The 17,709-nt window shown below is 39.0% G+C and overlaps 1 protein-coding gene across 1 annotated transcript in view; it reads right to left on the bottom strand.

The window, feature by feature from the left end:
• The window catches only part of FANCD2 (FA complementation group D2), a 63,499-nt gene that overhangs the window by 10,589 nt on the left and 35,201 nt on the right, over positions 1–17,709 (bottom strand). Inside the window, exons 26-35 of the mRNA XM_044656842.1 lie at positions 17,217–17,325; positions 12,940–13,050; positions 12,350–12,462; positions 11,957–12,103; positions 9,916–10,032; positions 6,400–6,528; positions 5,664–5,782; positions 3,234–3,344; positions 2,200–2,327; positions 585–684 (exon numbers count right to left, since the gene is read on the bottom strand). Of these exons, the coding sequence (XP_044512777.1) occupies positions 585–684; positions 2,200–2,327; positions 3,234–3,344; positions 5,664–5,782; positions 6,400–6,528; positions 9,916–10,032; positions 11,957–12,103; positions 12,350–12,462; positions 12,940–13,050; positions 17,217–17,325 (1,184 nt within the window). The remainder of the gene's footprint in view (positions 1–584; positions 685–2,199; positions 2,328–3,233; positions 3,345–5,663; positions 5,783–6,399; positions 6,529–9,915; positions 10,033–11,956; positions 12,104–12,349; positions 12,463–12,939; positions 13,051–17,216; positions 17,326–17,709) is intronic.

The raw sequence follows: 17,709 nt of genomic DNA, 5'->3' as shown, positions 1-17,709 counted from the left end.
AGTGACTTGTCCAAGGTTGGAGAGCTGGTAAGTATCTGAGGTCAGATTTGAATTCTGGCCTTTTTAATTCCCAGCCTAGTACTCCATTTACTGCACAACTTACCTGCCTACTATTACAAAATTCTCTTTATGGAAATTAAAGGAAGGCTTATATAGCTGGAGAGAGAATCATTGTGTAAGGAAAGATTTCACCAATATAATAAAAATGAAAATAATGTCTAAATTAATTTATAGATCTAATGCTGTAAGAATCATTTCAAGCTGACTTGGTCACTTTCTGTTTTCTTCTAATATTCACTCTACTGGCAACTAAAGTCAACCCCAGAAATTTCTGAGTGTTTTGCTAGGTGAAGAACCTTACAAATAGCAAAATGGAAAAACCAGAGTCAGGCCTAGAGACAGGAGGTCCTAGGTTCAAATCTGACCTGACACTTCCCAGCTGTGTGACCCTGGGCAAGTCACTTGACCCCCATTGCCCACCCTTACCACTCTTCCACCTATGAACCAATACACAGAAGTTAAGGGTTTAAAAAAAAAATGGAAAAACCACATTTGATTGTCTTGGCAAATGCCAATACTCTCACCAGAGCAAAGTGTGCAGTTGGTCGTTAAAGCTGCTGCCTTTCTCTCTCTCTCCATTAGGCTGCACCCAGACCTGACAGAGGAACTGCCTTGCCAGGGAAGCTGTTAGAAAGAAGACAGTGATAAGACTGGCTTGGAAGGATCCTCCCTTATTTTTTAATCCTGAAGGTATAATTGTAAAGCATCACTCTTTAAAAAGGCAATTCCTTGTGATACCATCTCCTAACAGAAAACTTTAAAAAAAGCTAACGTTGATATATCTTCCCTACACCTGCCCTGACACCTTTAATAACTCTTAGGATCCCCACATTTATCAAACTTCCAATGGTAATCTGGCTTCCCATAGTTTTTCTTACTGGGAAAAGAGTATGCTAAAATAGTCAACAAGTTTTCTTTTGAGATTAAGCCAACAAGTACTTTGTTTCCTATGGAATTAAGCAATCTTAACTGACATTCTTGATATCATTATTGATGTTTTCATTATTATTAACAAGTTAACCATCACATTTGAGATTTAATGTTTCTTATGAGTTTGCTTAGTCTGAATGTTTCCTAGTGCTTAAATACCCCCTCAGTGGTGAATCAATAAAACTGAAATTTCTAAACCTTTAAAGCTCAGAACAAGACTCTGGTTGGTAGTAACTGTTTCAATTAATTGTAAAGATTTATTAAATACCTACTCTGTGCTAGGCACTGTGCTAAGTGCTGGGAATTCAAAAAGAAGCATAAGACAGTCCCTCAAGGGGCTTCCAGGCAGTCCTCTGAGCTCAATCTTACTCATCATAACTATAGTTTATTCCTGAAGGTTTAGGGTTCACAATATGGCTTAGCTTTAGTTTCTACACTCCTATTATAGGGGCTAAATCAGAGAGGTAAAGGCTAATTCTAGATAATGTTGAAAGCTTTGTTAAGCAAACTCTTTTTCCCAAGGAGCTTTTCTGGCACCTACTTATTACTTTAGATTTTGGGCAGGATGCAGCTGCCTGCATGATATGACTAATAATACCTGCTACACTAGACCACCAAATAACTTCTCATTATGTAGGTAAAGAAATTGAAGCAGATAATTAAACAAGTGAATGTGTTATCTTTCACTTACAAAAGCGATGCCACTAAGTTATCATTAGAACCTAGGTTTTTAATTTGATTTTCCTACAGATTTTGAAGATGCATCTTTCCCAAACATTAGCTGTGGAATAAAGTGAAGTTCATTGTTCTAGAAAGGAATTAACCTTCACCCCTGATCTTATAAGTTAATTAACCACAGACCAGGCATTTTTTTTTGAGAACCTAAGTTATGGCTCCATATTCCTGTTCAAATAAGAAGTGTCTAGATGACCTCTGAAGTCCCTTCCAATTCTGATAGTTTATGATTCTTTAAAGATTCCAATTATCCTGCTCTTGGTAACAATAGAAGTACACTAGATAAAAGTCTTATTACTACCCCAGCTTTGGTGCCTCAGCTTTTTAAAATCATTACTACATAGAGTGTGGCAATGCCCGTTTACTACTTTAATTAGGAAAGGGATTTATAAGGCCAAATTCATAAGGTACTTGGAGATCTTCAAATTTCAAAAGTACAGTATTATCCAATTAAAAAAGGAAAGAGTCTTTCACCTAGTTTTTCTTTGTTCTGAGAGGCTGAGGATTTCTCCGAGATGACAATAAGGAGTCGAATGAGATAAACGGCACACTGGAAACTTGGAACACTGTGATGAAAATTCTGTAAGTAGTGGAAGCTCTGGCTATGAAAAAAGGGAAAAAAGAAGAAAAAAAACAGCAGTAAATTCATTCCAATTCTGCCTAGAACTAAACCTTAAATCCATTTCAAGGATTTTACTGCCCTTTCCACTATCTTATCCATTTACATTTCAAGTGTTTAAATGACTGATTCCTCCCTTGAGGTGACAGCCATAGTATATGCCCCAAACCAGGAAGAATCAGGATAGAACACTGGAGCAGCCAGGAAGTCCGACTTCTATGTTGACTTTTTGACTACTTTGGTGACTTGGGCAATTCATCTGTTGTATTCCCAACTGCAAAAATGTAAAACTCTCCTCACTTTTCACACAAAGTTGTGAAGAAAAATTGAAACAAGTTAGATAGAGACATCTAGGATTTTTAAAAAGAAAGATGTTATATTAGACCAAAGTAGCATTACTAATATCTGTAGAAAGCAGTATTTTAGTGTGGAGGATGAGTGACCTGGTAAACAAGAATTGTTTGGAGACTGCTAAATCTGTGGTACTTATGTGCAAGGATGCTCTAAGGAAAGAGATCTGTGTAACCCTGGACAACTGTACAACAATAGATCTATCTCTTTTCCAGAAGTAAGAGCACAGAATCTGCTCAGGCCTCGGTTTTTCTAACTTTCCCCCAGCCCACTCACTTTTACACATCATGCTCATGGGCCAACTGTTGGCCTTCCTCCTTTGCTAGGGCCACCCACGGGACATTCCCTCTGTTTCATTGTCATCCTTCTTAATTGCTGGCTTTCCTGCTGACCCCCAGGGGGCACCAGAGTTTAAATTCTATCCCCATGATCAAGGTCCCCTAATTTCCTTCACACAGATCTTCACACAGTATCTTCTGAACCCTCTAAGGATTAGGAGGATGTTAGGACAAAACTCTGAGACACATCTGTTACACACCTGAGTAACTCTCCCAAAGGTACTTCTTGGTCTCCCTGTTTTAGTCTGTTGGCAAGGACTTTCAGGGCTTCCTGCATTAAGTTTCGGTTTTCAGCCTGAGAAAATCCACCCCTAGAGAAAAGTCAAGAGAAGTGTAGGTTAAGAAGGTTTCAGGCAAGAGAGGTCTGAAACAGCATTTGGGACTCTTAGCTTGAAGTTTATTGATATAATCAGGAAATGAGAAAAAGGACAAACCGAAACTATCTCTGGTTCAGCTCTGGGTCTGTGTGGCTGGAACAGGAACAAGGACAAATTATGTTCCTTAAGGTTCTGCCAAGATTCTCCAAAGGAAGAAAGCTCTAAAAAGATTTCTCTCTCTTTTCCTTTCCTAACAATCAGGCACCATATCTTGTTGATTCTTTTTCAGCTATCTTTCACAAGTGCCCTCTTCATACTTGTTGTCACTTCCCTAATTTGGACCTTACTGAATTAATCTTAGATGAATAATATTTTGTTTCACAACATACAACTTTATCAGCCAGTTCACAAAAGAACAATTTAACAAACATACATCTGGATAATTAGAGCAATAAAGTCTTTTAGACATTTCAAAACATGATCAGTAAAAATATAAGATTATTAATAAAGTTTTCTTTAAAGAACACTTCCAGATTTTTTAAAGTAATCTCTTTTCAAAGAGTGCATGATTGTATGGTATACCTACAAGATAAAGTCTAAACTTCCCTGTCTACTATTTACAACAACCTGGAACCTTCCTTGGCTCACATTCACTTAGCTCCACACTGTCCCCTTGCTGACTCCTGCTCTTTCTTCTTCCAGGTCTTTGCTTATGCTAATCATTTCTTCTACATTCAGCCCCATCTCTTGTCACTAACTGGGCTTCAAGTTCGACTAAAGGTCTTACAGAGAAATTCTAGGTTACAAAAATGCCCTTCTTTGAACTTTATGGGACTTACAGCTTTTAATACTCAATTTCGTACTTGAAAACATTATGCTTTGTAATTAAACTGTAAATATTCATGTGTATAATACTATCTAGTCCCCCTAACATCATAGAAAAAATTTGGTATAAACAAAATTTTGGTATTAGTCAAGAGTTCCAGGTTCATTTATCCTCTTTGTGACTGTTTCTCTGTTTATAAGTTGTGATGCATAAAGTCAAAGTTTTTCTTCAAAGGGATATGGCGCAAAGAAAAATAATAAAAAACACCATATAAATACTTAGAGCTTTTTAAAGAAAAGTCTCATGTAAATTCATTGTATCATTGTTACTATGACAGAGGGCATGTGTGGGTTGATAAAATTATTTGAAGACCTGCAATGGTTCAGTATTTATCTGAAAGGTTTTTCTAAAAGCATATCTAAGAATTTCAGAAACTCAGGATATGGGAGAGAAATAGTCAAGTAAAAGTCAAGAAATCTTTTTGATCCTATATCCTATGTTTTTTTTTTTTGTTTTTTTTTTAGGCAATGGGGGTTAAGTGACTTGCCCAGAGTCACACAGCTGGGAAGTGTCTGAGGTCAGATTTGAACCTAGGACCTCCCCTCTCTAGGTCTGGCTCTCAATCCACTGAGCCACTCAGCTGCCCCCCTTATATCCTATGTTTTTAAAGGGATCTTGAGGATGAAGCCTCTCCAGAAAGTGGCATTTTGGTTATGCGTCACAGAGCTGCTATGACCTTCGGTTTTCTCATTTTTAAAATGGGGTGGAACAGCAAGGTGGTTCAGTGGATAGAGAGCCAGGTCCTGGAACTGGGAAGAACTGGTTCAAATCTGGTCTCAGACACTTGTTAGCTGTGTGATCTTGGGCAAGTCACTTAATTCCAATTGCATAGCCCTTACAACTCTTCTGCCTCAGAACAGATACTTAGTGTTGATTCTAAAACAGAAGATAAGGGAGTAAAAAAAAAATGTTTTAAATGGGGTAACAATACCTGCAATAAAAGCCAAACAAGATGAAGTAGGTATAAAACAATGTATGTGAGAATGCTCTGAAAAACAGAACTTTTGTACATGTTAGTGCTCCTAAGCAGGGAATTCTGATTTTTTTATATTCTGAAAAGCACTTCGCACAATATATACTTGCCTCTCAATAGTAACAATATCAAGGCTAATAATAGCAACTACTATTTATAATAGAATATATTCAAATACATTAATATTAGAAAAGTCCATTACATATTTTCTCATTTAATCCTCCTAACAACCCAATGCTTATATTTTCATTTTACAGATAAGAGACTGTAGCTGGAATAGGTTTCAATTACTAGCCCATAATTGAAAAGCTGCTAAGTATCTGAGGTCACATTCAAACTCAGGTCTTTCTGACTCAGGTCCAATTTCTCTATGCACTATGCACTAAATAATTGGTGACTAAGGACTAAAAGTAGCAACTTTTACATCCACCTGAGTCACATCCCACATACTTACCAGGCAAACAAGCCAAGAAGAATCTGCAGCAGCCTTTGGTAACAAGATGACATTATCTGGTGCTCCTGCATTTTCACTCCAGGCCCATCCACTACACCATGGTTTTCAGTAGCCAAGCACTTCAACAAAAGGAGGAAAATGTTTCTAGGTCAAATTCTTCAATGGTTATTCCTATTCCCAACTCCCCCACCCCTAAACACCAAAACAAAAGAGATGGAATTGTTTATTTTAGGTGATATGTTTTAAGCTTCTAGATCAGAGGTGTCAAATATGTGGCCAATGACATACTATGGCCTGCAACACTCCCAAGTGAGGGCCAAATGACATTAAAATATAATTAGGAAACATTCCCAAAATAAATAAGAATGCAACAGAACACAATGGTAATACCTGGCTTTCTAAATCATTAGGCCGCCTGCAAGAATACTTCTGTACAGGGTAGTGGCCCCCATTTCTAGCCGAGTTTGACATCAATGCTCTAGATCTGTGTTGGTGAACCTATGGCACACATGCCAGAGCATGCCAGGAGACTGCTCCCCTCCCCCTCTCCACACACCCCGGAAGCCATTTCTCACACGACCCGTGCCTCTGCCCAGCAGTCCAGTGAGAGTGCTTCTTCCCTCCCCTGTCTGGGGTAAGGCAGGCCTCCCATGCAGCATGGCAGGTACAGGTTGGGAACTTGGCTATAACTGGTCTAGATGATCTCAGTTGCTTAAAAGGCAGAAGGGCTACTGACCTGAAAGTAGTTGTGCATGTTCTCCAGGTGGTTACAGAGTGGGGTCAGAAGCAATACTAGGCAGCGAGCTACTTCTGGAGCGGATCGCTGATGCAGATGGGAGAATCCAATGTTCCGACTTCCCTTACTCTGCAATGAGGCCAGAGGTGAAAAACAAACAAACAACAATTCAAGTCCAAACCCAACAACCAGAGACTACCACACGGCTCCTTAAGAAGCAAGATCCTGTTCACTGTAGGCAAGTTCAGTCTACCGATTGCTAGTCAGGAGTGTCTGAGGCAGCCAGCTGCCCCGCTGACTGTTTAAAGAATTCTATGAGGAACAGAACAGTCTTTTCTTCTCCTCATTAGCTTGCCATCATAGAAGAGTGAAGTTTCCTTCTAGCCTTGTATAAATACAGAAACCAGAGACCAGTCAAAATGGTAGAAAAGAAAGATACAGTACGAGTTGGCTCTGCTGCCTTCCAAAAGGCCAGGTATAATAGGTGCCTTCACTTCCTCTCACACTCTCTTCTTAATCCCTTCCAATACAGCTTCCAAACTTATTCTATTGAAACCACTCTCCAGTTACCAATGACCTTTTATTTGCCAAATCCAGTTTCCTTTTCTCAATCCTCCTTTTCCTTGGCCTCTTTGATTACTCTCTTCTCTCCAGTTTTTCAGGACACCACTCCGCCTTATCCAGGCCATGCCCTCTAATCGTAGGTGTCCCTCAGGGTTCTGTGCTGGGCCCTCCCCTTCTCACTCTATGCTACTTCACTTGGTGATCTCATTAGCATCTATGGATTTAGTTTCTTTCTTGATGCAGATGATTCTCATATTTACTATCCCATTTCAACCTCTTGGCTAACCTCTAATCTCACATCTCCATTTGCCTTACAGATATCTTAATCTGTATGTTCAACTCAAATGTCCAAAACTGAACTCATTATCTTTCCCTAATTCTTTCCCTTCTCCCACCTTCTCTATTTTTCTCTCAGGCTCAAAATCTCAGAGACATCCTCAATTCCTCATTACCTCTCACCTCCAATATCCAAGCTATTGCCTGAGGTCTGCTGATTCCACCTTTGCAACATCTCTCCAATACACATCTTTTTCTCCTTTGTCACTGCCACCACTCTAATGCAAGCTCATCATCTCACATCTGGATTACCACAATAGCTGCTAGTGGGTTGGTCTACTTTATGTTTCTCCTCACTCCAGTCCATCCTCCATTTAGCCACTAAAAGTGACTTTCCTAAAGCACAAATCAACTGTCACTCCCCTTCTCAACAGACTCCAGGACTTCCTATCACTTCCAGGATCAAACAGGGCTTGGGGCCAAGGCCAACTAAAATTCCTAGGAAAGATGAAACAAGAGTTTTTAATGAAGGATCTACAAGTATTTTAAAAATGAGAGAACAGGATAAAAGAACTGAAAAGACATGAGAATTGTGGAGGAGAGATTTGGAAAGATAATTAACATCTTAACACAAAAGACATAATAACCTATGCATCAGACTCTGTATTAGAATGGCAAAGAGAAGTTAATGACTCCATTAAACAAGAAGAAATTTTATAAGAAAGCTAAACACAAAAAAAGAAATAAAGAGAAAATAAAAAAAGAAAAAAGAAAGCTAAAACATCGAAAAGGTAGGATGAAATGTAAGGTATTTGATATTGCATTACCAGAAAGTCATGATTTTAAAAAGGAGCTAGTTATTTTAAGAAATCATGAAAGACAATTGCCCAGATTTATCAGAACAAGACTGCAAAGGGAAAATACAAAGAATCCACCTGTCACATCCTGAAAGAGATGCCAAATGAAAGTTCCTAGAAATATCACAGCCCAAACCCAGAATTTCTAAATCACAGAAAAAATACTGTTAGCAGGCCAAATGAGAAACCATAAGCCAGAGACTTCAGCAGCTAATGTGTAGTCTCTAGAGACGTGACTTTCATCCTGGGGGTACTCTCTTCCACAAATGGCAGCTCCTACTGCTCAATGACTTAGAACAAGGCCTTTTATGAGGTACTCTCACCACAAGGAAAGTCCCTAGAAGCCAACCTTTTGCAAAGGAGAATCTTTAACATTATTTATTCAGGTGAATCCTCAGACAAAAGATCTATAGTCCTTTATTGGACCTTGACTTCAAGCCAAAGATAGCACTCTGCAGGCATTTGGGAACCTAAGAACACCCATAAACCATCATGAGGCATTAGAGTAGGCCAGTGATTCCCAAAGTGGGCGCTACTGCCCCCTGGTGGGTGCTGCAGCAATCCAGGAAGGCGGTGACGGCCACAGGTACATTTATCTTTCCTATTAATTGCTATTAAAATTTTTTAAAAATTAATTTCAAGGGGGCTAAGTAATATTTTTTTCTAGAAAGAGGGCGGTAGGCCAAAAAAGTTTGGGAACCACTGAAGTAGGCCCTTACTGAAAGAATTTAATGTAGTAATGGAGATGAAAATACTTTGAATAACTTGTGAAAAGCTCCATATAGATGCTAAACTGTTTTTATCTGAGATGGGAAGTGTTACATTCTCAGAACTCCTTAATTAAGTGCCCACAATAACAAGCATGATCCTGGTCACTGAGAAAGAAAATAAAACTGATGGTATCTCTGCTGTTTAGCAGGATGTATCCAAGTGGACAGGCTAACAGAATCCCAAGATCCACAAGCTTCACTGTCATGCAACACCAAGAACTAGCAAGCACCCAAATCAGTGCTGTTAAGCTCATTCACACTTGAGTAGATTTGAACATTTTATCTGCTTGCAACATCCCAGCTCCAATTTGGTCATTTACTGTGCAGGGAGAGCCACTTGCTTGTATGTCTTGTATATGAGCAACCAGCTACAATACTGTAATTTGGAATAGGTTAGTGTAAAAGAGGTTGTTAAATAGAAAACTGAGTAAGAACATGATTCAATTAAGATGGAAAATACTGAGAAAACCAGGTGGGTGTCTGGCAACATGTTCCTTATGTGAATTTAATATAAATTATACCCCCTTATCCGGTCAGAAAAACCATTTTGATCAGTATCAGCCTCACCCTGTGAGTGGGTGCACACACATTGTGGGAGGACACCAGAGGTCTCGTGGCTCCTTGAAGAGGTTGGGCCCAAGTGCTATATGACTAGGCTCTGACCTAGACTGTCCAACCAAAGAGAGACATGGGAGTGATTCCATTGGCCTTATAAAAAAGGGGATGGATCATGGAGCAGGGTAGTGTGGCACACAGATTAATTAGGAGCCATCAGGTTATCATGTGATTTTCTCTTTCTCCAACTTTTACTAATAAATAATTAAATTAATATCCAGTCTCCAGAAGGTTTTAAATATAACACTTATTTTACGTGCCATTTAAAATAAATTTTGCTTGTTACATTATTAAGTTGAATGAAAAAATCTCCCAGCAATGGCTAGCTGTACAATGATGCAAATATGAGAGAAACCATCAGCAAATACTTGCTAGTCAGGTGCTCTTATTTCCACCCCTGCCATAAGCCCTGGGCGCTTGTTGCTTGTACTGACCTTGAGGAAAGAGATTCGCTTCGTAGCAGTGGGAACAAGCATATTTTCCAGTTTCTGGGAAAGATCATTCAGTAGGAAGAGTAACTCAGGAGGTCCTAACTGTACAACTTCAGTGGCCTAAGATTTGGAGAAAAGGTGCCAGATATCCTCAAATTACATGAATTATTGTTATCTACATGTCAAGTATCTACAACGATTTCACATGCTGTCTGTCTCTGCCTCCTAACACTCTATGTTAACAGCTCTCTTACTAGGATCTATTTTTTGTCCTCAAAAAAATGAAACTAACTTAAGCTGGAATAATTTTACAAGTATAAAGGCTACAAACTTACAAAAAACATTTTAAAAGTTATTTAAGTTTCTTTTACACTTATTTTGCCTTGTGAATTTTTGATGATTAAAATTTTTAATTTTAACAAGTCAGGTTACTCTGTCATTGACAGTTTCTGGATGATACTTTCTCAGATCAGCATCAGAAGAGAGGTTGATCTTGCTTGGTCACCTCTATCTGCCTCCATTAGACTTCTTGTCTGGCCATAGAATACAATGTAGTATATGCATCAAAACCTCATTCTCTGGATGAACTTAAGGTGATTACAAATGTAGTATTTTACATGGTGAGCAGCATCTGCTAAAAGTTTGTATAAAGTTCAAAAGCCAACTAGAGTAATATATAAAATAAGACTCTGGTTGTGCTGAATTTTAGTAGAAAATATATCAATACTTGATAAAATTTAAATAACCTTTCAAAATATTTTCATAAATTTGTACCATTTATCCTTCTGAAATTATTAAAGTTTCAAACTGTCCAAAGACTTTTGGGACATCTTGCAGACTGTAATTAGTGTCCTCCAACCATAAACAAGTCAGTTTTGTCAATTCCTTTGGCTTTCATTTAAGGGTTCTTACTACATCAAAATAATGGGGTTTTATCTTGGGAGCCTCATATTGAAATTTATCATTTTATCAGGTTTATAAATACATTAGACAAATTCTGAATTGGGGATAAGTAAACATGGGTTCAAATTTTGGCTCTGCTACTTATTACATGTGTGACCTTGAACAAGAGTCCCTTAACCTGTGTGGGCTTGAGTTTCCTAAACTTTAAAATGGACTAGACAAGATAGGTTTGATGGCCCTTCCCATCTCTAAATATATGATCTGAAGTTTCCACATTTTATCTTCACTTCCTCTCCATCTAAAGGGGAATTCTCACCTTTCTGGTTTCCCCAAAGTCTAAAACCTTAATGCATAAGAAGAAAACCTGCCCATTTCACAGTATAGCAATGTTACTTTGAAATGATTAAAGAATGAAACTTTCTATAGTGAATTAAAACTGACAAGAGGGAAAAGTTTTCTCCCCTGCAATGAATGTATCTTTCACCTATGGAGTCAGCCTAGATCATCTAAAAACCCAAAGATGAAAAGTGCTTAATTCATGGTTAACTGTATTTGCTTCCCTCCTCATGTTAAATTTATTTTCTCTTAAATTACTGTATACTGCTCTCCATTAGAATATGGGCTACTCCAGGGTAACTATTTTACCTAGAACATAAGGAAATCTATCCCAAACATTGGAATTGACATCTCAGGTGATGAATATTTATCTCTAGTCTGAGAAGCATGGCAAGATTTCTCCAAAACAGTGAGGCTGGCCGCTGCCAACCCAGAACCAGGCTGCCCAACAGACCTATTTAAATACCTCAGAATGCAAAATTTCTCATGGAAACCAATCTTCTTAGTAGATTGTACAGGGATAGAATGAATGCTGCCTTTAACAAGGATGCCTGAGGTAAAAGGACCAAAATGAGATAATCTTTGTAAAGTATTTAGCAAGGTCTAGCACATAATAGGCGTTTAGGAAACGTTTGCTCCTTTCTCCCCATTTTTTGTGGCAGAGAGACATATGAAGAGACTACTGAAACAAATTCCAAACTTTCTTACTGCCTGCTTCTATGATTTCTCAAAAATAATTCTAAGGTCCAGGAACTTTTTATAGAAAGATGCTGTCTAGTTCTAGGATCTGTACCCGATCCCTTACCTCAGTGTGCATTTCAGTATCTAACAGGGACTTGGTCAAAAGTCCACAATGTAGAATTGAGAACACCTCAAGATCTAGCTCTCGGAAGGAAGTGGTATAATTGTGGAGCGACACAGAAGTCTTCTCTTCTTCCTTCTCTGTGAATTCCTAGGCAAAAACAGCAGCAGTACATACAATACAATAAATCCTGGGACCAAATCATGGGTTCTTTTTGATAACTACAAAGTGTATTAATGTTTCTAATTTAATGCAAAAGCTGTATTTCTGAAAAGGTTTGCCTAAATTCAAGTAAGGATAGGAACCATGAAGTAAGAAATTACAATATACTGGCTTATAAGTTTATGAGGAAACAAAGTAGGTTTCTGTCCTTCCAATCTCTTGCTATCCTGTCACCTTTTCTGGTTGACTTTTATCATCAGATTGTGAATGTTCACATTCGGATCCATCTTCCTTCGAAAGTCTCTCAGGGGAAGAAGACTTGCTCCCATTGGCTTTTCGTTTTCTTCCTCCCTGTGCTTCAAAGGAAAAACAACAAAGGATAATCCTGCCTACAGAATGCTGCTGTGCATGAGAATCGCCACCTCTGCCCCCGATGGTATGTTTCCTTTCCTGTCTTGCCTGTGATTGTCCAAAGTTAAAAGGCCAGCTCAAGAAATGTCTTCCCAAGGTGCATCCTGTCATCTAAGGTGCCGCACATATTCTCCAGAGGGCTGCCTACTAGATGATGAATTTATGTTAGGCCACAGAAATTTATGAAGGTGTAAGGCATGAAAGGATTCTGGTCTTCATCAGCAGAGGGACAAACCACACAGAATAAACATATTCATGGTTAGAAGGGGCTGGAGTCCACAGTTACCCTAAGCCTTTGAGCCTTGGAGCACTTGGCATTTAAGTCAGAGGATGCTGAAATGACAACCAAGGCCACTAAGTCAGTTCGGAATAGCCCGTGTCAAGTCTGACAGTAGGAAGAAATAAATGCCTACCCTTTTCTGCCTTTTTTTTGTTTTTCACTGTAGCAGCAGCACTGGTATGAGGACCTCCATCCAAAGTCTCCAGATCAAAATTTGCAAGAAGAGGGACATAGTCCGGAGTTACTGGAATAGAGAGAAGAGATACTAACTAACAACCATCACAGAAAATGCCAGTCATTGATCACCTACTATTACTGGCCACCTCCACATGCAGCCCTGGCCCAGTTTAGCAAGACTACCAATGAAAGGGTTTCTAAAAACTGTTGGTCACACACAGGTTAGTTTTTGTGAGATATGGCAAAACAATGCTACATTAACTGCCTTGCCAAGAAATTCAGCAAGCTGTGTAAGACACATTATAGACAGATTATATTAACTGACCAAATAAAAAGAATTTTTGCTAGTAACAGAGGATCCCTGTAGAAAGTAAGCAGAAACACACTAGCCTCCATTTTTGGCTCCCCTCAAAGTTACCTATGCCCATATTTAATAAGAGCTGACACTTATTTGTGTTTTAAAGTTTTGCTATAAGACAGCTAGCTAGGTGGCATAGTAGAGAGTGTTGAGTCAGAAGGACCTGAATTCAAATCTAATCTCAGATATTTCCTAGCTACATAAATCTAGACAAGTTACTTAACCTGCCTGCCTCAGTTTCCTCAACTATAAAATGGGGATCATAAGAGCATCTAACTCACAGGACAAATATGAAGGCTATTGTGAAGATTAGATAATATTTGTAAAGCACTTAGCACAGTGTCTGGTACAGAGGAGAAACTTATTAAATGTTCCCTGATTCCTTCCTTTACAAATACTGCCTCATTCTATTCTCTCACAATAGCTCTAGGAAGTGGGTACTACGGTTTCTTAACCCCATTTTATAGACAAGAAAATTAAGATCCAGAAAGATTAAGTAATTCCCCCATGATCACACAGTCAGTAAATGTTAGAAATGAGATCAGAACCTAGACATTCCTGACTCTCAAATTCAGCATTCTTCCATCATCCTATTTCAGGTAGTAACTAACTAACTAGTCACTAACATGTTTTGTGTCCAGGGAATATAGATTTGTGATGATCTAGAAATCTGGTTTAAAGCAGCTTTACAAAAAATTTCAGAAATAGTTTATTTATTAGATGTCTAATATGTTCAAGGTATTGTGCCAAGAGCTGAAGTTACAATGATTAATAAAGCCAATCTAGTTCCTATTCTCAAGGACTTTACAAGCTAAGCTGAGAGATACAACATGCCCCCAAAAAAGTATGAATAAGGTCAAAAAATGTTTGGGGAAAATTTGATATTAGAGATTAGTTTCAGCAGAGGGAAGAGGGGAGGAAGAGAAGGATTCGTGGAGAAGGGAGGCAGTTGAGATAGGTCAAGAAGCTGAGCAGGCAGGGCTGAGAAAGGAATGCATTCTCAGCAGGAGGAAGGTCCTACAAAAATGCCTGGAGGCTGGAAAGTTTAGGACAAGATTGGGAATGGCTAGCAGTCTAGTTTGGCTATAATATACGATACATAAAAAGGAGTGAAGACTAGAGCTATATTGAAGAGGGCCTTCCATGCCAGGCTGAAGAATCTAACTTTTATGCTAGAGACAAAAAGGTATCATTGAATGATTTTTAGCAGGCAAATAATATGGCTAGACTGAGACATTAGGAAGATTATTTTTCTAGTTGTATGAAGGGTGGATGCAGGCAAGGAAGGTATAAATGAATAGGAAACAGCTTAGCAGACCATTATAATAGCCCAGATGAGAAAGAATAAGGGCCTTCTTAGAGTGCTGGCAGAGTATGTGGAAATGAAGGGCTGGATGAAATACATTGTGAAGACAAAACTGACAGATCTTGGTAACTGGACAGTAGGAGAAGTCAGAGTTATCAACAAAAATAGGGAAGTCAGGAAGAAAAGCAGGTTTGAGGGAAAGATGCTTCAAGTTCCATCTTGTAGCTGGTGGCAGCGAGGTAGTACAGTGGACAGAGAACTGGCATCAGAGTCAGGAAAACCTGAGTTCAAATCTAGCTTCAGATACTTACTAGCTTTGTAAACCTGGATGAGTCCCAGGCAGACCTGTCTGCCTCAGTTTCCTCAACTGAAAAATGATGTGAATAGCACATCTCACAGAATTGTGATAATCAAAGGAGAAAATATTTGTAAAGCATTGGCCATAGTAGGCATTTAATATATGCTTATTTCCTTCCTTTATTCTTTCCCATAAGCTCAGGGACTATATTTTCCCTCAACTTTTCTCTTTCCCAGTTCCTAGTAGAGTGCTTTCCCCACCATGAATGCTTAATATTTGTGGAAAGAATGGTAGGGGAAAAGCATAAATATAACATTTTAAAATGAAAGGAACATGTAAAAATGGAACTTTTAAAAAACAATCCGTGAGTAACAAGTCCATAGTTTCAAGTATGATGGATTTTTTGTTCTTTTGGTGTTGGAATGCTTATGTTTGGTAATGATGATTCCCTCTAGGCTCTGGTGAGAAGGCGGCCCTGCTAGTTACCAAGGCTAATCTTTTTGTCTATATGCTTGATTTTGTTCTCTCCTTTATCTTCCAGATCGCCAACACAATCTCTCAATAATGTTAGTTTCTCTCCACCTACTGGTCCCTTCCTGGCTGTCTACAAACACATTCCTATCTCCTCTATCCTTAAAAAATAATCGCACTTGACTGTATTTATCCCCTCAAGTTATTTCTCTATCCTCTATCTCTATCCTCTCATTTATAACTAAACTCCTAGAGAAATCTATCCTCTCTTTGCCTTCACTGTCTCCTCTCCTTCACCTGTCAGCTCTTTGCTATCTGGCTTCTGTTTGCATCTCACCACTGAAACTGGTCTCTTCAAAATTACTCATGATCTTTTGATAACTGAATCATATGATCTTTTCTCATTCTCATCCACCCTGACCACTTCATAGTGTTTGGCGCTTTTAACCCCATTTTCTTCTTGGAAGAGCTTGCCTAAGTTTTGTGATGTAGTGCTCTCTTGTCTTCCTGTCTATCTTGACTCCTCTTTCTTAGCTTCCTTTATCTAGACCGGGGATGGCAAACCTATGACACGTGTGTCAGCACTGACATGTGTAGCCATTTTTTTTTAAGGGTTTATTTTTTTTTTTAAACCCTTGTACTTCGGTATATTGTTTCATAGGTGGAAGAGTGGTAAGGGTGGGCAATGGGGGTCAAGTGACTTGCCCAGGGTCACACAGCTGGGAAGTGGATGAGGCCAGATTTGAACCTAGGACCTCCTGTCTCTAGGCCTGACTCTCATTCCACTGAGCTACCCAGCTGCCCCCATGTGTAGCCATTTTTGATGACACAAGTATGGGGCCACATGCCAAGGATGAAACATTTGCTATAGTGTAGTGTAGACACTTTGTGCACTATAGATGACAATTCTACCTATATTAATTTATCTATTTTGGTTTATTAAATACAATTATATATTACAGTTATACATTTTTGTTATTTAAACTATAAATATCACAAAATTATGGTTTTTTTTATCGAAGTGACACACCACCTGAGTTATGCTCGTTTTTTTGGCGAATTTTGATACACCAAGCTCAAAAGGTTGTCAATCTCTGACCTAGGCTCTGCTCCCTAACTATGTGTGCCTTCTGAGTCTGTCTGGGGAGCTTTTTTCTATTCTCTTTGTGACTGTTTCAGCACCCACAGACTTAATTACCATCTCTGCAATGTGCATCTTTTAGCTCTCCTGTGCACTAGTTGATCAGACATTGAGAACTGACCATCATACAGGCACCTAAAAGTGAACATGCCCAAACACAGGACTTATGAGCTTTCCCCCTCAAAATCTCTCCTCTGAACCTCCACACTGCTGTTGAGGGTACCCCATGCACACAATATTTCAACTTCCATCTCCATACCTTGGCACAGGCTGGGAATGTGCTCCCTTCCTCATCAACCTTGAAAAATCCCAGGTTTCCCTAACTCAACTCAAACAGTACTTTCTTAATTTCTCCCTCCCAATATACACTGTGTTTGTTTTGTATGGGGTTGGCAAATTCTTAGACATATATGTGCTGTCTGCTCCAATAGTGTAAGTTCTTAGAGGGCAGAGGGCACTTGGTCTCTTTCATTTTTGTCTTTGGAGTCTCAGCCCCAGCACAGTGCCTGGCTCATAGTAGATGTTTAATAAATGAAATGCTTGTTGACTAACTGAAGGGCTAAATAAACTGTGATCCTTTGATATAAAGGAATATTATTTGCCTAAGTAAAAAGGACCTAAGGGTTTTAAAGCTAAGGCATGCCTCCTATCTTTCTCACCTGCCAAATACTTCTCCAGGAGGGTCTGTAACTCTGTGATGTGCCGTAGCCGGATAAGCACCTTCCCCTTCATCTCAGCTGACTTTTGCTGGCAGAAGGCATTCACAACCTGAAAAGGCCCACCAGATACTCTTAGACAGTGTGGCATGATAATAATGCCTAAGAATTATATGGATTATTAGCATTTGCAAAGCAATTTACAAAAACGATCTAATTTGAGCTTCACAACCCTGAAGTGCGTGCTCTAGTCATTATTATACTCACTTCATAGATAAGAAAACTAAAGCTCAAAAACAAGTAGTGACTTGGCCAGGACCAGGTCACTATTAAGTTAGTGGAGAGGAAGCTCCGATCTCTGGGTCCAGTGCTCTTTCCACTATACCAATCTGCTTTTTAATAAAGAAACACTAATTGCTTCTTCAAGGGTTTCTCAATTGCCATTCTTTCATATGCAATTACTGACCTTCTCCAGCTGAGAAAGTCATGTGGACGG

The sequence above is a fragment of the Gracilinanus agilis genome, chromosome 1 (assembly GCF_016433145.1).
Source record: "Gracilinanus agilis isolate LMUSP501 chromosome 1, AgileGrace, whole genome shotgun sequence".
NCBI classification, from domain to species: domain Eukaryota; kingdom Metazoa; phylum Chordata; class Mammalia; order Didelphimorphia; family Didelphidae; genus Gracilinanus; species Gracilinanus agilis.
This window is presented reverse-complemented; position numbering and strand designations above follow the sequence as displayed.